The sequence below is a fragment of the Phalaenopsis equestris genome, unplaced genomic scaffold, assembly GCF_001263595.1.
Source record: "Phalaenopsis equestris unplaced genomic scaffold, ASM126359v1 Scaffold000996, whole genome shotgun sequence".
Classification (NCBI taxonomy): Eukaryota; Viridiplantae; Streptophyta; class Magnoliopsida; order Asparagales; family Orchidaceae; genus Phalaenopsis; species Phalaenopsis equestris.
Window position 1 is genome coordinate 58,035 of NW_018165435.1, and position 23,326 is coordinate 81,360.

The window sequence follows — 23,326 nt, forward strand, 5'->3', positions numbered from 1 at the left end:
TGACCCGCGATCGATCGTCACAAGTGGTTTACTCGAGCCCTCGGCAAATAACGGTGCAGACAATGCGAATTGCGGAGATCGGACACGTCGACTCTCCGAATTGTGAAGCTGGTGCGCGCAAGAGTGCGAATTGTGCAGAAGGCCACCCTAAGGCTCGGAAAGTACCTATAGGGAATCCCTTTTGGGTTTCCTCATGTTGGTTTCGTCCTTCTAAGTGCTAGAAGTTGATACCACACGCGCGAAACTCCAGAAAGGGACGGAAGCGGGGCGAACTAAAACGAGACGGGTCCCACTTCTAAGGTTCTAAGATAGTCGCAGGAAGACCCCTAAGGCTAGATCCTAACTCCTACGAGGAATACTAGACCTCACGAAAAATTGAGGTCAACAGCAGCCTATTCAGAATAGTTTATTGGTAGTACATAAGCATTTAATCATCACAAATCAGTTTCAAAAGATGACATACAGTTCGCACACTCTCATGAGTACCAGAATAAATAAAAAAAAGACAAAGACAAGTACAACTATAATGAAAAATATTAAAATATTTAATTTCAAACTCTGGTTACGTCTGTCCTCATCTACACTATCAACCTGGGAAAACATCGAATTCTCATGACTGTTGGCAGTGTAATATGTGGGACTATCAGTCCACTGAAAGAAACCACAACGAGCTGAAACACCCTTGGCACAACCGTAGAACTGTCTCCCAAAGCTATGAGAGTAACGTGACGTGAGCAACAGAGACAGTATTCCACAATAACACAAAATATCTGTCTGTAACTGATATACTAGAAGACATGTTTGTATAACTGCGAAAAAAATAAAAAAAAATGAATGTCAGAACTTATCCCAAAAAAATAAAATACACATAAAAATTGATCTACATATATACAAAGAAAAGAAAGACTTACTGGATTAGCTGACATAGCATCTGCTATAGACTCCCTCAGAGCAGTCATCTCGGTTGCACCCTCACCGTCCTGAGTTTCATATTCAGTAGACTCGATCTCATTATCAGTTATAGATCCTGAAGGTTTTAGGGAGTCAATAATTGGATCATCATCAGCAATATCGAAGTCTGTATCTGAATGAGAGGGATGTCGTCGGATGAAGTTGTGAAGTGCCATAGTGGCCACCATAATATGCACATGTTTGGGAAATGAATACGAGGGCATATAACGTAGGATAACTCATTTCTTCTTCTACACTCCAAATGTTCTTTCAATAACCCCCCGTAAAGAGGAGTGTCGTTTGTTAAACATTTCTTTTTTTGTCACGAATCGTGTCACTTGCTCGCTCAAAATCAGGAATATGATGTCTGATGTCTGGATAGGACTTCAGGTAGCCCCTTAGCATCGGATACCCAGCATCTATCAAATAATACTTTCCTGTTATGAAAGACAATATTAATTAAAAATAGTTAATGTAATTAACAAGATGTTTAATTAAGATTAACAAACCTGGAGGTGGGTCAGGGAAACACTGTGTTCGATTCCTAGTTGCATAGGAAAAAAGACGACTGTCATGTGCACTTTCTTTCCACCCTGTCATTACAAATGTGAAACACATGTTGAAGTCGCACACTTCCATCATATTTTGGATAGTTTTAACATTCCGAGCAATATACACGATCCTTTCATGACTCAGTAGTCGGACATCCACATGCTTACCACGATTGCTCCAATGCAGTTCTGTAACTCATAGTTAGCAATTCCACAGGTATTAAAGTAAAAGTAACAAACTAATCAAACTTACTTTGAAATACGGCATGTAACGGGGATCATTAGCAATTTGTTCAGGAATAGTTGCGAACGATAGATCGGATGACTTATGTTTTGCGCTGTTAAGCTCACAAGTGCTTGTATATCTTTGTAGAAGTATCGACTAATTGTTTCCGAGGTATGCTGAAATCGGTCCATAGCTCCTCTAACTGATTCATTCTGTGATAGAATATATAATGTTATAGCCAAGACCTCTCTCGTGGTCATTCTAGAAGAACCTTGGAGATTGTGGTTGCATCATAAGTCATGTAGAAGATCCATAAAAATAGGTGCACTTATTCGAAAAATGCTACTGAACCTTATTGGATGTCCAACAAGCATTTCGCCCACCTATCTGTCCCCAACATATGAGGACGTCATGTGTGGTATCCGTCTAGTGCTGGAGCTGTAATATTCCAACAATAATATCGCTATTGTTGCAGCCCATGTCATTCTTTTACGTCGTTCTTATAGTGGAGTACATAAAATAAAATTCCAAGCATGAGAAAATGAATTACATCAAATGAAATACAAAATATCCGGAAATGAAGTACATAAAATGAAATACATCTACTGACAGGTTTTTACAAAACAATCTCATTCTTCTACTAAAACACGTAAATATTCAAGGTGCAGTTCGGGCCGTAGGGCCATGAGCATTTGCCTATGAGTAGGGTCCTCAAGTTTTTTAACACATTTTGCCTGAAAGCGTATATTAACAACTACTTCTAGAATAGTGTCTAAAATGGCAACGCAGTCCCAAATGGTGCTGTCAGGGGGAGGTGGAGCTGAAAAAGCAGCAATTAGTTCATGAAATGAGCTTTTAAAGAAACTATCCTTCTCTTTCGTCCTCCTGCCAAGCCTAGAACTCTTGGACATGGAACTGGACTCTCCAATCTCCTTTTAGTTAATACTAGGCCCTTCATCATCAACTATGACCTGTTCAGGTGGCAAGTCATCTGGTATTCCTGAAAATCTCATTTCACTTGGGTTGAATGAATTCTTTCCAGTCGCGACAACCCCCTTAAACATTATGTCCATTTTTTCTCGAACTCTGACTCAATTTTGTTCCTCAGTTCAATTTCCTTAATAATACATAGATCATAAAATATATTGTAACTTCTTTATCCCACATTGAGAGGGACCCCTTTCAGACGTTTTAGACATTGAACTCTATGGAACAAAGGAAAATAAGTATTTGCTAAATGTGTAAAAAAAATAGTCCAACTTCATCCATTTCAATTTCACAACTTATGAAATTATATTTTACAATTTAAAATTAAAAGAACATATTATAAATAAACATCGACAACCAACATCATTTCCACAACATTCCAATTTATCAAAAAAAAAAACGGTAAACAAGAGATTTATGTGATTCGACCAATGACCTACATCCACAAAAGACAATCCACGAAAGTTTTATTAAACAAATTTGTAAGATTACATAGCTACAAATAAGCTCTCAAATATGTAAGCTTACCACAACATGCTCTCAAGTATACAAGCTGCAGAAATTCCTAAAACCAAGACTCCGAAAAATTTTTGCATCAAAACCGGAAACAACAACACATAACTATCAAATTGGTAAAACCGGAAACAACAATATAAGCTGATGCATCAAAACCTTCCATCTTTAATTTCTGCAGCTAGTAACCAGTTCAAACTTCTAAAGCCAATAAAACTTTCTGCATCTAGTAACCAGTATAGACAGCTAACCCGAAAAAACTATCAACTAATATAACTTTCTGCAGCTCATCCAATGCAGCTATTAAACCAGACACTACAACAAATACTGTCAACCACATATTGCAGCTATTGCACTTAATTGATAGAGCAGTCGTTACAACCAACAATGCAACCAACAATGTGATATATGCTATATGCTATTCCATGTATAGGATTGTTCTAACGCATTCCAACAATGCCAAAATCACCCACCCAAAAAGAACATCTCTGGATTATATGCAATTCAAAAACTTGCCACAATAGAAAAAATTTCACTGCATTCCATTCCAACAATGCCAAAATAAAGATCAGACAAACAACGTTTGACTGATCTTTCATATGACAACATTCAACAATGCCAAATAAAGATCAGCCAAACAACATTTCACCCAAAAGGAACATCTTTGCATTCCAACAATGCCAAAATGAGGATCTCAGGCAACGTTTTGAAGAAAAACAAATCTTTCATATGACAGCATTTCCCAACAGCTAAAAAATTTCGACCACGATCCCAGGCAATGTTTTGAAGAAAAATTTCAGGTTAAAAAATTCCAGACGAACGAGGAGCAGAGACGAGATCACAGGCATTTCCCAACACTTAAAAAATTTCATACGAACGATCCCGCGCAACTATCACAACATTTACTAACAGTTAAAAAATTTCAGACGAACAATACCTACAAAAATTTCTAAGAAATTTAAAAGGACTTTCGAGCAGAGGGGTGCACGGGATCGAAGATTCCAATCACAAATGGAATCAAGGAGCAGAGACGAGATTAGGGGAGTCTGATCGCAGATATAGGGCAACGACGACAAGACGGGATCGAAGGGGGCGAGACGGGATCGAAGAGGGCATTGGAGTAATAATCCATCCCTAAACGCGGAACGCAGAGGGCTCGGAGCGGCGAACGAAGCAACAGGTAATAGTATAAACTCTTACGCGCGTATTTCCACCGCTGACCCGAACATGTTTTACAAACGCCACCCCTGCGTTCCAAAAACATCGAACGCATATATAAACTGCGCCAATCAGACTTAGGCTCAACATTTGAGTTTCAATTATTAGGGGGATAGTTGAGGAATGAAGGAAGACTTGATTAAGATCTCTTAGTTTCAACATTTGAGTTTCAAATATTTTCCTGTGATGTCTAGCATTTATGAACTCAAAATCATCGTCTTATGGACGAACGGTTAAGGGTCATTGTGTGGAAATCATTTGTTAGGGGTCACAAGTTGTAACATTTGGATAAGTTGATTAGCAATCATGGGTTGTTTTCTCTTAAATATCTCTTGCAGATCAGGGTGAATGAATATGAGTTTTAGTTAGTTTTGGTTGTTGATTTTAAGGTTTGCTAGCATTGGAATTAGCCTGCATATAAGTTGGGTCAAATTTTACATCTACATATGAAGCCCCAATTCTAATTGGGGTGGGGCTTATTACTCTATTTATGTATTGGCTAAAATGGTGTGTTTTGTGACCTTATCATGTAGTCAAGACAACCTAATGTCAAGTTATAGATTTTCTAAATGGGCTTAGTAGCTTTGTGTCGAGCTAATGAATTACAAAGAATGAGGCTTACATCTGTAAGAATGTCCGAGTAGATATATTTTGAGTAATCATTTTGAACTACTATAGAAGCATTTAAGCGAAAAGCTTTGATTGTTAAAAATGTCGAATGCGTTGGAATTTTCTAACATGACTTAAAGAATAATTCCTAAATACTCCAAACTAGGGTTGTAAATGAGTTGTGAGTTGAGTCAAGCTCGAGCTCGAGCTCGAATCATTTGTCAAATTGTGAGCTTGAGCTCGTAGTGGTAGCAGTTGGCTCGCCTTGAGCCCGAGCTTAGGGCCCGATAAGCTTGGCTTGTAAGAGGTTGAGCTCATGGATTGAAAAGCTCAGCTTGTAAGCTCATTAACAGGTCGAGCTTGAGCCGGCTCACGAGCCGAATCGGCTCATTTACACCCCTACTTTGAACAATAAGATATAATGTAATTTACCAAAATTTTTGCATCCAATAATCGATATGAAATCGGAAATGAAATTATGCCAACCAAAAAAAAAAAACTAATGCTACCCTTCTCGACGATCTTCATTTTCATGTCCTTAAAAAACAGAAATGATAAATAAAATGAATCAACTAATGAAAATTAGAATAAATAATTGCATAAAAATTAGTGCTTAATATGATACTTTTGATATCAAACCCAAAGATTTCTATCACATGATTGTGACGACTTGCTATACAACTTAAATGCATATTTTTAGAGCACTGGTTTTTTTTTTAAATTGTACTCCTTGAGAGTTGAAGCGAAGGAAATTTGAGCGTATAGCATTGAGGTTTGATTTTTGTATTCCACTTTTGTTGGGAGTAGATATATCTCAATTTTTCCTATAAGCTAAATTCCTTCAGCGTAGATATAATTTTTGGCCAAGTTTTTACCGTAATCATTTGGCTCTGTCCCATCGGAGTTTAATTTCAACAAGCGAAGTCCCATCCTCCTCCAAAAAACAATGGTTTGTGATTTGGGATTGGAGAAGAGACGGTTATTAGGAATGTGAAACGTTGGGGCCTAAGTTGATCCCAATATAAATAGTAAATTGAAATCCATTAACAGAAAAGTTTAACTATGTGTTAGGGCCACTTATAGCATTTAGAAATTCAATTATTGCTTCATTTTTTATGTGCTTTTAGGAATTTTTTTCTTGCATGAAGGCCACATCCACCACCACTCTCTTCATTAGGATGCTTTTTTATATTTAAAGTTTTGTATGCTTGGAATCCATTCAACCACATGGTGTTTGTGTGGTAGTCAAATGCTCTTAAATTTTATTGGGGCATTTACATACATAGCGCACAATTCTTATATATTTATATATCTCACACCTAAACATTCATATTTACACCATAACACTCAAATCTTTAATATCACATCAAAAATAACATTATTGTCACTTTTTAAAAGTGAATACACCTTTTCATGCATAGGTTTAAAGCACCAGAGTGCTATGTACATAAATATGAAAGTTTAGTTGTGGGTATGTAAATACGTAAGAATTGTGTGCTATGCATGTAAATTTCCGTACTTTATTTGAGTTTGACCATATTAGAATCACCATAAAACCACTTGTTCCATCCAACCCTTCAGGTTTGATACCGCTTGTTAGAGTGAAAGTTGAAGGCTAATATTTAGTCTAAAGACTAATAAATGGAGGATCTTAGCTGAGTGCCTAATACTAGCACATGGACAATTATTAACTTGAAATTGTATCCTAATAGGTGAAGACACCCTCCACTTTAATCTTTGTTTTACTCCCAATATCAAACTCATTGCCACTCATGCGAATCTGAGCAATAGTTTCTGGTTTTGGGGTTGAAGGAAGTGATAACAGTATATAATTATTATCATTGGTTCACTCCGTCACTTTGTGCAAAATATATCTCTGCCATCTCTAACTGCACAACTTGTATTGTATAAAGGGGGTTTCTTTTGCTAAGACATAGGGGCCTTACTATTAGTCTTTTCTTCCATAAAACTCTCTCCATTTTTGCTATTTTCTATTGAAAAGTTTAGTTTTATCATGATTCAGAACTTAACGCTTTATTGCTCACTTTCTAATTTTGTTCCTTTTATATTTTTTTTCTTTTTCTAATGGATAATTTTTCTCCTTCTACTACTGTAATAACCAATTTTTTAGAAATTTGGTTAAAAATTGTGCGATTGAAAATATACCCCAAATTTTGGATCCATCGGATTTCAATCGAAACGATTTTACTAAATTTTACACAATAAATCGATCAATTCCATAAAAAACATTGTATATATATCATGAACGGATTGAGAAATTTAAAATTTTGATGTTATAAGTTTAATTATTTTAATTAAAACATAGTTAATCCTTAATCCCTCATTAATGTTCCGCATGTTCACTATTCTCCACCGACATACGCCCCTTTTACTTCGTGTGGTCGAATAGGGCTCCAGAGCATTCGAAATTCCTCTCCCCATCTCGATTTTGTTCGCAGGCTCTCCCTCTTGATTTTGTTCGGCAGAAGCTTCTGCGAGGAGCTGTGATCGTAGTAGGCACACGCGAGCATAAGGGGCGAGTGATGCCTAATAAACGGCGGCCTGGTCCCCTCTCCCTTGTTATAGTGCAAGGGCCATGATCTGTCGAACCAAGCAACACTTGGGATGGCCGCAACTCAGGATTTAGAGCTTCGGGGTGAAATCTTAGGGTGTGAATCTCCTTTTCATGATATTTGAAGCTTTCAATTTCTTCCTCACCTGTCCGAATTGAAGTTTGGCTCATTTTTCATGCTTCTCTCATTTATGGTAGTTGTTGGAGGCACCAATTGTGTGTCGGAAGCATCAAAAGTTTTTTGCGAGCTTCTATTAACGTTCCAACATGATATCAGCGTAGGAGAGGTGTGGTTGGAGGTGATATAAAGTAAATTTGACAGCTTTGGAGAACGGCTAGTTGCCGAGAAAGCCGTTTAAGATGTTTTGGCAAATTAATGATATTTTAAGCAAAATTACCTAATGACTTAAGATATTATGAATTTCAAATTCGTTTAAGATTTCAGGTTAGTTACCTGAGACGGCGATTTAGAAGCAAGCATGTAAAAGATCGTCGTGGGACGACTCCATAAACTTCAAGTAACATAATCTTATGCTAATTCAGGAAAAACAAATTCAATTTACGGAAATTACTTAATTTGTAAAGTTTAATATTGTGTTTTATAGGTCATTGAGCTCAATATAGAAGTTACCGCAACGTCCAACCAGTTATCGAATATCAAGAATCTAGTGTAGTCGCCGAGGTGAGTAATTGTATTTTTAAATTTCAGTAATCTTCTTTATTTTAGATTATATGTTTGACTTCATGATTGCCCTAGTTTAATCAGATTTTTCATGTTCTTGGATAAGAAATATATGCATGATAAACATAACAGGAAAAGACGTGAATGCATGAGATAAATGATATTTAGATAGACAATGTAAGATAGACATGTAGGATATGAGTAAGAGATATTCATGAGATAGATATAAGTAAGAGATATGCATGAGATAGATATGAGTAAGAGATATGTATGAGATAGATATATGAATGATATGAAAGATATGTCTGATGAATAGTTGTACAACCGAATAAATATGCATGTTAGTGGATCCATAAAAAGGTCTCAAAATAATTTATGTATGAAGAATGAAATAATTTATACGTGAATGATTGCATGTGCATGTTCAGAAGACGATTTCACCCTTGATGGTACAGGCAGGGAACACCAGTATACCTGCTTGTGTAGATTACTTCTACCACCCCAGACAATTGTGATGATTAGTTCACTAACCGCTATGTCGACGAGATAATATCAACTAGGGGCGAGATAATTGTAATGATTATATTATTAACCGTTTTACCGACGGAATAATATCAGTCAGGGACTGGTAAGGACATTTCCACCTTAGACAATTTCAATGTGTAAATCGCTAATCACTGTGTCAACGGGGCAATATCGACCAAGGGTGTGTTAGGTTTGTTGACGATGATCCTCACAGAGACAGATGTGTATGTGACGTATAAACTAAAAGTAAAGTTAATATAAATGCATATAAAATATTAGCGTATGTTCATTTAGTCAAGGTTATTGATGCATGTATTAGCATATATAATATTACTTATGAACGTATCTTCAATTGCTTATAAACATATATCACGTTTCTTATAAATATATATAAGATTGTTTATAAATAAATATGAAAAATCAGCATATTATAAGATTTCTTATAGACACATATATTGTCTCTTTTCTTTTGATTACTATAGTTTAATAGTGTGATTATTCCTGTGTTATCCTTAGATAACTTATTATACTACTTCAATATGACTTTTTGGTTTTAAACATTTGAATAAGATGAACAGAAGAAGATAAAATATGTATAGAAGACGAGAAGAACAAATAGAAAAGTACAAATTTTCACTTGCTAATTTTAACTGTTTTCTTTAATTGCTCTTTCATGTATTATTTGAATATTAAATTGTTAGTAATAGATTTAAATAATAGATAATTGATTTCTACCATCCATTTTCATCTTGGTTAACTCCAAGTCCTGGGCCGGGTCGTGACAACTACCACCATCCTAAGCTTCGAGCACAACTAGTCTATCATCTTAAGTAATACTCCTCTACCTTCTTAGTTAAAATTCCTGGTCGATAACATAAAAAATACCATGCAAGCACATCTTATTTGTTGATAATCATCTTACATGGAAAGCGCAACTTCTCAAGTTGTTTCGGTCGGACAAATGGTTTTGACGGATTTCTTGATGGATCTACTCCCTACCCCACCACCACCATCATCAATGAAGATTGCTTTACTAAAAGTGATTCCCAATATTTTTCTCGGCTCTTCTCAGACCAAAATCCAGCATCTATTTTCTTAATTTAGATTTATGTGTGGATATTCTCATTTAATTCAGCTAAAATATGAGGTTTATAATATCATCATGAGTACTCAAAATATGACAAAATACAATTTGATGCTAATCAGATCTCTCACTTAACTCCTTCTCATGGTATAGACCAAGTCACTCTTGACAAGAATAAAACTCTACCCATTATTCTCTCAAGCAATGGACTCCTTCTAGCTCCCTCCCATAAACTTCTTCTATCATCCATTTCTCATGTTACCCAACGGCCTCATATTTTACTTTCAGTCCAACAACTTAGAAAGGACAATATGTACTCACTTGAATTTAGTGCTTATGATTTTATTCTCAAGGATTTGATGACCAACCAACTATTCCTCAGCGGTTCAAGCCGTAATGGCATTACTATAGTGGGTTGCCTTTATTGTAGAAAGCCATTTTATGTTTAACTTTGCATAGTTTCCTCATTTTAGTTTTATAAATTTCCAGTGTCGCCTCCAACTTTCCTGGTGCAGATCTCATCTGCTCCAACTGATTTATCTTTGCAACGTTTTTCATATCTTCCAACATTTTTGAGCTTCCCTCCTCTGAGGGAGCATCCGATCAATAGGTTCTGTTGTGCATCAGATTAGCTTTAAAACTAGAATCCTCATGACTTTGCTTCTTTAAACTCTTTATATCTCCACTTGTAGATCCCTGTTCTTTAAAAATTTATCTTCAGTCTACCTATGTTCTTAAAAAATCTGGGATTTGACAACTTATTTTATGAGAGGAAATAAAGTGATTAGAAGATGTCTATTTCTGAATCTGGAGTCTTTGGAATAAATTGCCTTGTATATTTTGCCAGACTTATTTTGTTCTATTTACGCTTTTTCTTGAGCTTGTTTTATCTCTAGTTGGGATGGCTATATTTCGATTCGGTGTATCTTTCTCCTGCTAAACTTTTTGAAGAACAATTTTCATTTAGTTACAAAAAGTGCTTAGATATTTTTCACTTTGCATGCAACACTTCTTGTTGTAATGGCTTTGTAAACATATGAACTGACTTACGAATCAACTCGTTATTTTATGGGAAGACTAATATGCTTTTATTTCACACAAAGTTAAAAAGTACCATTTCAGTGTAAGCTGTACCAAATAAACCTATTGGAGCCCTTGACGTTTTTTTCAACCAACTCCATGACAATCTTTCTGTAAAACTAGTGGAACTCCTATCAAAAAAATATATAGAAAAACGGTTGTGATAACAGTTTTCTTGTATCTGTCATCACAAACAATTTTTTTATAAAAAAAACTTTCCCACAACATAAATTTTTTCAAAAGCAACAAGGAAGTTTTAATAAAAAGGGGTCTTTACATGTGTACCACGCAATTCCTATATATTAACATATTAACTACCCAACTTCAATTTTTACGTACAAACCACCTGAGTCATATGTTTTTCGGCATTAGATTGAGTAATATGTATGTAAAAATTAAAGTTTGGGTGGTTGATATGTTAATACATAGGAATTGGGTGGTATGTTTGTAAATCTCTCTAATAAAAGGCATTCCCAGATAAAAAGAAGAGGCATTTATTTACATACCACCCAATTTCTTTGTATTTACTTATCTTACACCTAAAGTTTATTTCTTATGTGAATACCACCTCAATATTTCATATTACATATAATATATGACCATTTTAAATTTTAAAACGTGAAATGCATCTTTTCATGCATAGGTAAGATAGCATGCACATAAAAATTGAAGTTTAGATAGCATACTACAACAACAACAACAACAACAACAACAAAGCCTTAATCCCACTACGTGGGGTCGGCTACATGAATCCTTTTTCTCCATTGCGTCCTATTTAGTGTCATATTTTCATTTAGTTCTATTAAGTTAAGATCATTTTTTATATAATAAGTCCAAGTCTTCCTAGGTTTACTCTGTCTTTCTTAACATAAGTCGAAACTAAAGCATCTACTCTTCTAATCAGATCATCAGATGGTCAACCCTTAATGTGACCAACCAAATTAAGACGACTTTCTCTAATTTTGTCTGTCACAGGAGCTCGCTCCATGGAAGCCACACCAACCCTATCACGGATATATTCATTTCACATTTTGTTTCTAATTGTAAAGCCACTCATTCACCTAATCATTCTCATCTCGGCAACACTTAACTTAGTATTAATGCTTCTCTTTTAAAGGCCAACATTCCACCTCATAAAGCATTGCAGGTCTCACCACCGTTTTATTAATTTTTTTTTTTCAATCTAAGCGGTACTTTTCTATCACACAAAAGGCCCGAAGCATATCTCCACTTCAACCAACCAATTTGAATTCTACTATTAACATCCCAATCTATATCATCATTGCTTTGAACAACAGACCCGAGATATCTAAATCGTTCACACTTTTTAATAATTTGATCACCCAAAGTCACACTTTTGTCACTAAAGCTACTACTACTAAAATTACATTTCATGTATTCAGTTTTAACTCTATTCAAATGAAGGCATTTAGACTCCAATGGAGACCTCCATAATTCAAGTTTTTCCTGAATTTTTTCTCCGGTCTTATCCACGAGAAGGATATCATCAGCGAAAAGCATACACCAAGGTACATCCCCCTGTAAATGTCCAGTAAGACCATCCATAACTAAAGAAAAAGGATATGGGCTTAAAGCTGATCCTTAATGTAATCCAACAAAAATAGGAAAATATTGGGTTAATCCTCCTTCAGTTCGAACACAAGTAACAACTTTAGTACATATCTTTAATGACTTGAATATAAGTCATATCAACACCTTTCTTCTCAAGAACTCTCCAAAGGATATCTCTTGAAACCTTATCGTAAGCTTTTTCTAAATCAATAAAAATTAAATGTGGATTCTCCTTATTATCTCTAAACTTCTCCATCAAACTTCTCAATAAATGTTTAGCTTCCATGGTAGAACTGCCCAGTATAAATCCAAATTGACAATGCCTTGGAATATATCCACAAAAAAGACCTATGAAAAAAACCCATAACCAGAGATTCAAGTTTGTTTGCTTGTTCCAGGGTCAAGAGCAACTCTCAAAAGGACATATCCTTTTGGTTAATTATATCTTGAGTGGTGTCCAAGAAAACTCTCGATTAAAGGTATCCCGTACATAAAAATTGAAGTTTAGCTGTTAGACGTTCAAATACATAAGAATTGAGTGGTATGTATTTAAATCTTCCTAAAATGAAATATATATTTTCTTTGCAACATCCACATGTATACCCCAATTTCTATCTATTTACACATCTAACACCAAAAACACTCAAATCTTTATCATCACCTCAAAAAATACCACTTTTTCCAACATCTTAAACCTGAACTAAATCTTTTCATAAATCATCATATGATTGTAAAAACCAAAACATACATGTTAAACTTGCAAATGCCTCAAAATTATGTGAGACATACAAATCTTCTTTTTCTCAGGTGTATGCAGAAGCATTCACATGCCCATGCATCAGATACCACCCCTCAGATTCCTGCTTCGTCGCGCAATCAAACGGGAACTACATAGCCATTTTCTCGGCCAAATCTCCGTTCAGATTGGACAGATACAGGCGCTATGAGAGTCATGGAGTCTGGGGCTTTCCTATCAAGTGTAATTTCAGCCTGGATGGGAAAGAGATAGTTACAGGTTCCTCAGATGGATCTATATATTTTTATGATTATACATCCTCAGAACTTATTAGAAAAATAAAAGCCTTTGAGGAACCATGCGTTGATGTTGCCTTTCATCCTTCGGTGCCTAATTTAGTTGCTGCGTGCAGTTGGGATGGTGAAATCTCTGTATTCGACTGATTTATGTACTCTATTTTACATTTTTTTTGCTTGTAAAAATATTCTTTTTTGTAGTGAATTGAAAAGCATATATTGTTTTTTTTTTCGGGAAATGTGAGCTGAAAGGTCGATATGTGCAATTCGAACTTGGACCGACATCATGATGGGACACTATGCCTTCAACTGCTATATCGCGGGTAAGCAATTTAAAAGCCAACAATAATAGCATTGATATAATTATTTTTCAAATTTTAAAAATAATGCATAATACTATTTAAGTGTAATTAATTTATTTTATTATTAGTAGTAGTCTCTTTATCATTTGTACTATACAATGGTAAAAATGTCAAGGCCTAGTGGTTTTGCACATTTATACTAATTTTTTAGTACTTCATGTATGCTAGTTTTTAATTTGTGCTCACTTCAAATGCTTTTAGAAGCCAAATATGATAGTATTAATATCATTGTATTTAAATTTAAATATAACATAAAATATTATTTTAAGAGTAATTAATTTAATTTATTTTAATTTTTATTATTTTTATCGCCCCTCACAAATTAGGGGTATTCATTAGTTTCTTTACTGTGTATACAGCATTTTATGCGTTTTACACTTTGCCCGCTTGTCTCGGTTTGGCATTCCACTACTCCGACATCCTGCGCAGCTGTAGTGGGGAAATTCAACTGATTTATATCCTTACTTTATTCCTTTTGCATTATATAAATACCTGTTTGTATATATCTATCTGGCATCTGTCTCTTCTCATCCAGCGTCGGAAACTCCCTTGCAGTCTACCATCGAAGCTGGTTCACACCATTGAAGAACTTCCAGGTTTCTTATCTCTAGTTCTGTAGATTTCTTTCTGTCTGAATCTCTCAGTGAAATAGAGGACTTGGCAATCTCAAATCTGCTATCAGCTTCCCTACTGAATATCAATGCTTCTCCCTCTTTAAAACTTCTGCTTTCAAAACCAATTGAAAGCTGAAAACTATTCTATTTGGAGAGCTCAGATTTTGAGGATCTTTACAGCCAACGGGTTTCTTGGTTTTCTGGATGGTTCCTCTATTTTACCCGAAGGAGTTCCTCTCCGAAAATAGTAGCCCCATGGTGACGAATCCTAGTTTTGCAGCATGGATCCATACCGATCAAAATTTATTGGCTGCCCTCTATTCAACATTTTCGGCACGGCAGCCCTCTATTTAACATTTTCAGCAACAATCCTTCCCTATGTTCTTCATCTTCAAACCTCTGCTGATATTTGACACACTATTGAAAGAAGGTTTCAGCCCACCAGCAGGTCATGAGTGATTCAACTGAAGAACGAACTTCATCATATCACAATGAAGAACAACACGATGACCCAATAGCTCTTGGAGATTAAAGCACTCATGGATAATATTTCAGCAGCAGGTGCAAAAATTGATCCAGAAGATATGATCCTTCACATCCTCAATAGCTTACCACCCACCTTTCAATCCTGTAAAACCGTCATTTGCACTCAACTGCAACCGATTCATGCGGATGACTTATATTCGTTACTATGCAGCAAGGATATTAACTATGCCACCTAAACTGCTAAGCATAATGCACCCAATGATCCACAACTAGCCCTTATTGCTTTCAAGGGGCGCACCGACTCCTATTTGAAGGGGAGAGGTCGTGGCAATGCTTAGAGAGGTAGAGGAGGAATGAAGGGTGGTAGATCAACTTCCAGATCTACAACAGTTTGCCAAATCTGTCACAAAGTAGGACACTCTGTCTCAACGTGTTGCACCAGGCAAATCTGGAATACACTCCCCTACCTCCTCGCAAGCCCTCACTGCTCAGCTAGATGACTGGTTGTTGGAATCCAGTGCTACCGCCCACCGAACATCAGATCTCACTAAGCTTCAAGATCCGAGTTCTTGCTCCAGCAATGAACAAATCATCAGGGGCAATGGCCAAGCCCTTCCAATTAAGCGGATGAGCTATGGCCTTCTCCCTACACCACACCATAAGCTTCATTTACCTCAGATCAATATTCTTCTTCTCTATCACACATCTTCTTTTCATTCATCAACTAATCAATGATAAAAAAAAACATTGTTTCATTTAACACATCCAACATTCCATCATTGATCCCCAGACCAACCAAGTTCTTTTTCAAGGACCTAGCTCTCATGGATTTTATTCCATTTTCGCTTTCTCCGCCATTCTTCAAAAATCAGCCACCTCCAACCTATGGCATAAGCGTTTGAGGCATCTCATCAAGAAATTCTCAACACCATTGCCAAAGCTCAACATCTCAATATTTCCTCTAGATTACCTATATGTGACACGTGTCATGTTACCAAGTCTCATAGGCAATCATTTGGTTATACTAGGAAGCATAGATATAAGTAGTTAGAACTTGTTCATTCCGATGTATGAAGTCCATCCCCGATTACCTTTACCTATGGTTATAAATATTACATTTCCTTTGTTGATGATATGTCTCGCTTTTGTTGGGTTTACCAAATGACTACAAAATCTAAAACCACACAAACTTCATAATCACAAAACAATTCTTCAAACCCAATTCAACAAGAGTGAAAATTTTGAGAACTGATAGTGGAGGAGAATATACTTACACTGAATTAAATAATTTTATGCGCAACAATGACACCATTCATCAATATTCTTGCCCTCATACTCCGAAACAACATGGAGTGGTTGAATGAAAGCATAGACATTTAAGTTCATAAATGGAGTGTGCCTACTTCATAAAGCTCTTTATGTTCTCAAACAAGAGCCGGGAGTGGTTTCATATGCTTTCCAAGTTCTTCATCGAATAAGGCATCACCACTAACAAATTTGATCCCTCCTTACTCCTCTACAGTCATGGCAATACCAATCTCTTTGTTCTCATCTATGTAGTCGATATGTTGATCACAAGCAATAATACAACAACCATGTCTCAACTGGGGGGCACCTTTCAGCTCAAACATATGGGTCCCATCTCATGCTTTCTCTGGAATTCAAGCTCACCGATCTCCCAACTCCTGGTTTCTTACCTAAACGCAATATCTCTCGCATATCCTACATAGTGCCAGAGTGGATGATTGCACGCTGGTAAGCAAACCCCTTCCTCTCAAGAAACCTACATCTCCCTGAACAGTAAGCCGTTTCACAATCCTACACTACAGACAACTCACGCGGTCTCTCGAATACCTTACCATCACTAGACCGGTCATCATTTTTGCGGCGAATCAACTATGCCAGCACATGCATTTGTCGTCAGATCATCACTTCCATCTCTTGAATCACCTACTTAAGCATCTCAAAGCCACCAACAAATTCAATTTGCAACCTCCAATGGGAGATGCCGATTAAACCCTAAACAGAAAATTTACCACGGGTTACTGCATCCATCCTTGTAATGCTCCCATATCTTGTAATGTCAATAAGCAAAATACGATTGCTCGGAGACGAAATACGGTGCTCTCGCTGCCACAACAATTGATATGTTTTGGTTGTCTTGTTGCAGAATTTGGTATTCATCTAAACACACCCACTCCAATTTGCTGTGATAACATTTCAGCTACTCTGACATCCCGCGCAGGTGTAGTGTGGAATCTCAATTGATTAATATTTTTACTTTATTCCCTTTGGAGTTCATCCTACCTTGCTGCCTTTAGTTTATCTTTATAAAATTTACACACCTACCACACAATTCCCATGTATTTAAAAATCTGACCACATTAAATTTGATAATTACATTTCATAACATTTTAATGTATAAATTTCACATATTTCACTTTAAAAATGATAATAATGATATTGTTTTATGCAATATTAGTAAATATATAAATTTAAGCGTTAGAAATGCAAATATATAAGCATTGTGGTGTGTGTAAAAGCCCTCCCCAAAGAAAATTGAGATAATAGTTATAAAAAAATTGCCTTGACGCACGCGCAAATTTACATAGAAAAAATATCAATGGACGCGATGAATGGAGGACGTGAAGGAAAGAAAAGAAAAACGACCTCCTCATGCATCGCGTTTGTTGTCTAGACGCAGCTCAAGTCCAGATTCCAGACGCAATATTTTCCACGAGTCAAAATTCATAAGTTCTGAAGACTGAATTTAACAAAACAAAATTTGTTAATCCCACAATAATTAGCCTCACTTAGAAAAAAAAAAACCATATTTTAAACTAAATGGCTCCGAGATCAAGTCCTTGATTCTTCAGAAATTGCTTCGCTTCTGCAATATCCTGCATCCAAATGCACAATAGTTTAATCACATAAAGCTCTAATTAGCTCAAATTGTAATGATATTGCACAAATCTTAAAGCAAAAGAAATGATTTCAAAATCCACCTTGAATAAATTTTGATCAGAATATCCTGGATTTTAACAATTCTACCACAAATGCTTCTAAATAATTGAAAAAAAAATTAAAAAAATAAGCATATGGATAAAAATGTAAACTAAACTATTATCCAAATAACCTTATGCAACAATTGAGCTTCTTGAGGGCAAGTTGGGAAGAACATCAAACCAACTCCCACCATTAGAAGACCATAGCACCCCAACGAAACGATCAAATATACTGGAAGCTGTAATACAATTAATGAAACATAATAAAGCAATATTTGGGAGTGTATAAAGTTCGAATATTCAATAAAATGATTCAAAAACATAGAGCTGAAACTGACCAGCCATGCATAGCTACTTGGGACAATTGATGCCTGCAATAGCCCAATCCAGACTGCAGATATGGTCAAAAGTAAACCCAAAATCTTTAAGATATGCTTCATTTCACGGTAACTTGTCTTCACTACAATCTGCAGATAATAAATAAAGAAGATTTACATATATACACTTAATTTTGATATTTATACCACTTTATCTTAAGCTTTAAAAGGTTTAGAGTGGTATTTTTGGTGTGATATTAAATATTTGAGTGTATAAACAAAAAAAAAAAGCAAAGTTTTGGTGTTAGATATGTAAAAACATAGGATTTGTGATATGCATGTAAATTCCCCAATAAATAAATAAAATAATCCGACAAGGACTGAATTAATTGAGTCAGAAAGCTTACAACTTTAAAAAAACAACCGAAATTTCATGAGAGCAAACTTAGCTTTCAATCAAAAGCTTAACAAAATACAGCTACATAGCAACTTATGATTCTCAGGCAAAATACATGCCATGAAACTCTTCTGTTTTTACACATGTAAAATTAATTTTTTATATTTACATTTACAATGTTTGGTGCAATCCCATCAATGAAAAGGTACTTGTGGTACTCTAGATATGATATGAAAGAAACCACGCTGTGCATATAAATATGAAATTTTAGATATTAGTTGTGTAAAAACATAAGATTTGTGTGTTGTTTATATGCATGCCCCAATTTTTTTTTTCATGGATTAAACTTCCTATTTCTTATAGAAAAATGAAAGCCACATATTGATATGGTAAATGTTAACAAGTTAATTGTTGGCCAAATAATTCATCCCGGATAAATTGCAAAATGTCATAAAGAAGAAGGACAAGTGAAGCATTATATTGATTTAAACAACCTGAGTGGAATCTAACACAATTACTTGACAAGTTTAAAGTCTTGTTTAATGGACTAGTCTCTTTATCCCAAGAGAAAGAAACTTCCACATCTAAGTGTTTGAGATCTTCTAGATATATAGATATAGGTGAAAATTATTCCAAATTAGGAAATATTATTAGGGCACATTTTTCTGTTTTAACTGAATAAAAATCGTTGCTATTGAAAATGATGAAGTTTGTTCAATTATTATTTGATTAGATGTAGATAGGGGCTAACATTGATTTTAAACTCCATAAACCTTCTCTAAATTCTCTAAAAAATTATAACTTCAGCTCACACTCAAAATGAATTATCCCCTAAAACATGTTTTCTAAATACCAAGAACCAAATGAGACATTTGACGACTAATTTTTCTTTGATTTGTGATTTCCGACTAATTTTTCTCTGATTTGTGATTTCTTGGGTGAATATAAATGTTATTACGTTATTTATTTTTCTTTAAATCCATGGCAAATGATATCCAAAGTTAATATCATGTTGTTGAAAAGTTTAGTTATTACCACGTCCACAAAACAAACAATATGCATTACAAACGCAAAACACTTCAAAAAATTATTAACAATCTCGACCCTCCCATCGAGAATGCAAGATTTTAACCATAACTAATTAGATATGTATGAGTTAATAAGTTAAAATTTAATCCAATAAATACAATCGGTCAAAATAACATAAATTCACAAAAACACATCCTCGAAACATATAAAATTAGGTGGCATTCATGCAAAAACTATTCAATAAAAGTAATTTAAATCCGGTTATTACAACTATTCCTCTAAGAGGATATATATAAACTACTATTAAATCAAATAAATAACTTTAGAACGTTAATCACCTTCTCAAGTACAAGAAGAATCTACTAATCATTTCACAAGGTTGCCTAACTAGTAGCCTGAAAAAAGAAAAAACAAAACAAAATCAACAATTATGAATTTGCAAGAATAAAATCAGTGGGTAAAAGCAACTTTCTAAGACATATATGATGAAGAAGGCACACAATATAATCAACAATATGAAATAACTGAGAAGAAATGTTATATCAAATTGTTTCAATTACTATTTTGACTAAAAAGAATTTGATATAGCAAGAACAACAAGAAACAAAAACTATTCAGCAACAGTAAACATTTTATAGAGTTCATAAACCATGCATGAAAAATGACAATCCAAGCAATAGAATGCTAAAATCCATTGCAATACAAAACTAAACTTCCCTTCTTCTGAATTAGTAATATAGTTATCTTTGCAAAAGCAATCTTAATTCTGCTAAGGGATTATCGCATATTCATACATTAATTACCAAATCATCTCTTACCAAATCATCTCACCACAATTCATGTCGCCACACATAAAACGTGTATTTATAATACGATCACTACATCGATTATTACAAATCCCATTTATATATAAAAACCGATTATTCACCTCCACCGAACATGATTTTTCATGGCTAACTAAGATAGAGGGTTTAGATCTAAGTTTTATCCCTCAGGGGCAGAATTTAAGTGGGATTTAACCTATGTTCTGCCAAATGGCCAAAATGGCAACTTAAAATCCTGCAGAATCTTAATCCAGTTTTTCCTCCGCTTTGCCCTAAATCACGGATTTAGTAAATCCTGGTGTTCGGCGAATTTACATGATTTAGCGAACTGAAACGCCGGAATGGGGAAAAAGGGCAGGAGAAATATACACCTTCGGAAGCTCCCGTTGCGACTTCCTTGCGAGGGTTTCGGATAGGAGCGAAAGGGGGAAAAAGACTAGGGTTTCGGACACACAGTCACTCCTCGGCAACCATCCAGCTCCGAGCAGCGTCGCCGAACAGCAGCTCCTTCGAAACCCCGTCGCTGCGTTCGCCGGCAAGCTGAATTAGGGCTTGCGGGACGGAGGAGATGAAGAGAAATTTAGAAGTAATGAAAGTGTTATTAATAATTAATTAATATTTCAATTTAATACAATTAAATTTAAGGGATAATTACATAGAGACCCCAGAAAAGATTGATAATAACCGGATTGATGTATTAGTTGTGCCACCCTCAAATTATTGAAAATTTGATAAAAATGAGAAGTATGATATGTAAATTGGGGGGTTGATTTGTAAATAGCACCTTAAATTTTAATTATATAAAAATTTCACATGGAATTAATTTAACAAATAATTGATTAATAATTAATTAAAATATTATTCTATTTTGATTAGAATGTATAAAATTGTTGACAAAATATCAATTAATGAAATAAACTTTGCCGGTCGTCATACGGCTGGGTGCGGTTTAATTTAGTGCAATATAGTATTTAGAAATTATGTATTTTACTTTGAAGAAAATGTAGTCAAACTGGTCTCATTGATTCCTACAAGTTGAATAATCGAGATAACAAAGTGTAATGTACCACCCTGAAAGATAATACATTAATTGATAATAAACTCAATTAAATAAATTATAGAAATAAATGGCTTCCGTTTGATCTGCAAGTTTGCATGATGACTGACATATTTCCTTATTCGATATGGGAGTAAAATAGAGTTTATTTTAAGTATGGGTTCTTAAGTTCCCTATGATGACAAGCCTCTATAGTTAATTACATCTTAAGCGAACGGATCACTTAAGAAAACTCTCGATAAACATCAGGAATCTTTTGTTTTCATGAAATTCAAAATGATAGGTTTTCAATGAACATGATTGTGAAATTTCCAATAGGAATTGGTTCAAAGGTGAAATATTTTATTTTAAGAATCAAAGGAAGAAAAATATAGGAGATTAAAGGTCCAGAATAGGTTCTTGGTAATCTCCCAAACTATCATAATGTTTGACTCAATTTATGATGATATTAATTTAAGTTAACTATTGTCAGTTTTATTAATTAGGTCTTAGATTTGTATAATAATGATTTACACAAAAAAACCTAGAAAGATAAAAGGTTTTACGTCAAGTGACTATCTCATAAACATAAAACAAGTTAGGACATGCTGCATATCAGGACTCTGCAGGAGTCTAACAAAAATAGAGGTTTTATGTCATAAAAAACAGCATCGGAATCATAAGTATTGTTATTTAAACTAAAGAAAGGTTTGAACGAGCTGCCCATGAAGTTGGCTCTGAAGTCCTTACTGTCGCAATAGTTCCGCAGTTCAATGTTTTATAGTTTCGCAGTGTGTATGTTGAGTTTTGTTGTTGTTTTGGGTTTTGTTTTGCTTAGGTTTTGGTTTCGATTTTGGTTTGCATGCCAAGTAAGGTAAATTGCGGATAAATAAAATGTAAAAAATAAAAAATAAAGTGCAGTAAAGTAAATAAAAAGAGAATGCAATCATAAAATAAATGTGTATCTAGGTTTATGCTACTGCTGCATGTTTAGTATCATAAAGTATAATATATTTGCAGAAAATTTAAATAAACTACAAGAAAGTACGCAAAAGCATCTGGTGCTGGAAAAAGGTCAGACAACGAGTCATAAAAAAAACACAAGCAAGTAAAATAAAACTTGTAGTCACATATGAAAGAATGGTAATGGGTGTAAGACATTGGTAAAGGCAGGGGGCTCAGAGCAGGATTGTGTGATTCCCAAACTTGAGTAAGAGCTACCAACCTGATAATCTACGGAGGGCAGTCCTAACCTTGATCCAAGTGATTTACCGTAGACTTTTATAAAATTTTTGTTTTCCAATTTTGATTTTCATGCATGTAGGAGTTATTTAGCAAGAAAAATGTATTTTTGTTGCAAAGAAAATTTTGTTTTAAAATATTTCGTAAGGTAATACAGTCCACGGGTTAATTATCCTAATCAAACTAAGACTACTAGCAACCTAAGAGTGTCAGTGACAACAGTCTCACTAAGTGTTGGTGAAAAGTATCATCGGTTCTTATTCTCTCCCCTTATCAGGAGTCCTTGAGGTAAGAGTTATTATTCTGATAATCCTACATCGTATCCCTTGTTTAAGCACATATAAGCATTATCGTCGTTGCCCTATCCACCTAGACCTCAAACTTACATAAGCCTGATCATTCAATTGCTCAC

The 23,326-nt window shown here is 35.0% G+C and overlaps 2 protein-coding genes across 3 annotated transcripts in view; one reads left to right on the top strand and one right to left on the bottom strand.

Annotated features, from left to right (window-relative positions):
* Positions 1-17,300, top strand: part of LOC110032656 (WD repeat-containing protein 25) — a 51,311-nt gene extending 34,011 nt beyond the window's left edge. The window contains exons 4-5 of the mRNA XM_020736352.1: positions 13,378-13,925; positions 14,324-17,300. Coding sequence (XP_020592011.1) covers positions 13,378-13,749 — 372 coding nt within the window. The 3' untranslated portion in view covers positions 13,750-13,925; positions 14,324-17,300. The remainder of the gene's footprint in view (positions 1-13,377; positions 13,926-14,323) is intronic.
* A 494-nt stretch (positions 17,301-17,794) lies between these two features.
* On the bottom strand, positions 17,795-21,181 carry LOC110032659 (dolichol-phosphate mannosyltransferase subunit 3). Of its 2 annotated transcripts, XM_020736354.1 has the most exons (5): positions 21,008-21,095; positions 20,151-20,207; positions 18,408-18,536; positions 18,201-18,308; positions 17,795-17,964 (listed from the first exon to the last, which is right to left on the bottom strand). In XM_020736354.1, the coding sequence occupies exons 3-5, from the start codon at positions 18,507-18,509 to the stop codon at positions 17,905-17,907; spliced, it is 270 nt and encodes an 89-aa protein (XP_020592013.1). In that variant the 5' UTR covers positions 18,510-18,536; positions 20,151-20,207; positions 21,008-21,095; the 3' UTR covers positions 17,795-17,904. The 2 variants fall into 2 exon arrangements, with proteins under 2 accessions (XP_020592013.1, XP_020592014.1); XM_020736355.1 differs by lacking the exon at positions 20,151-20,207 and having other exon boundaries at positions 21,008-21,181.
* Between the last annotated feature and the right edge of the window lie 2,145 nt (positions 21,182-23,326).

Coding starts and splice junctions, on each gene's coding strand:
- LOC110032659 (XM_020736355.1), bottom strand. CDS start 18,509: ATGAAGCATATCTTAAAGATTTTGGGTTTACTTTTGACCATATCTGCA. Junction 18,309..18,407: donor CAAGTAGCTATGCATGGCTG/GTCAGTTTCAGC, acceptor ATTGTATTACAG/CTTCCAGTATATTTGATCGT. Junction 17,965..18,200: donor AAGCTCAATTGTTGCATAAG/GTTATTTGGATA, acceptor ATTTGGATGCAG/GATATTGCAGAAGCGAAGCA.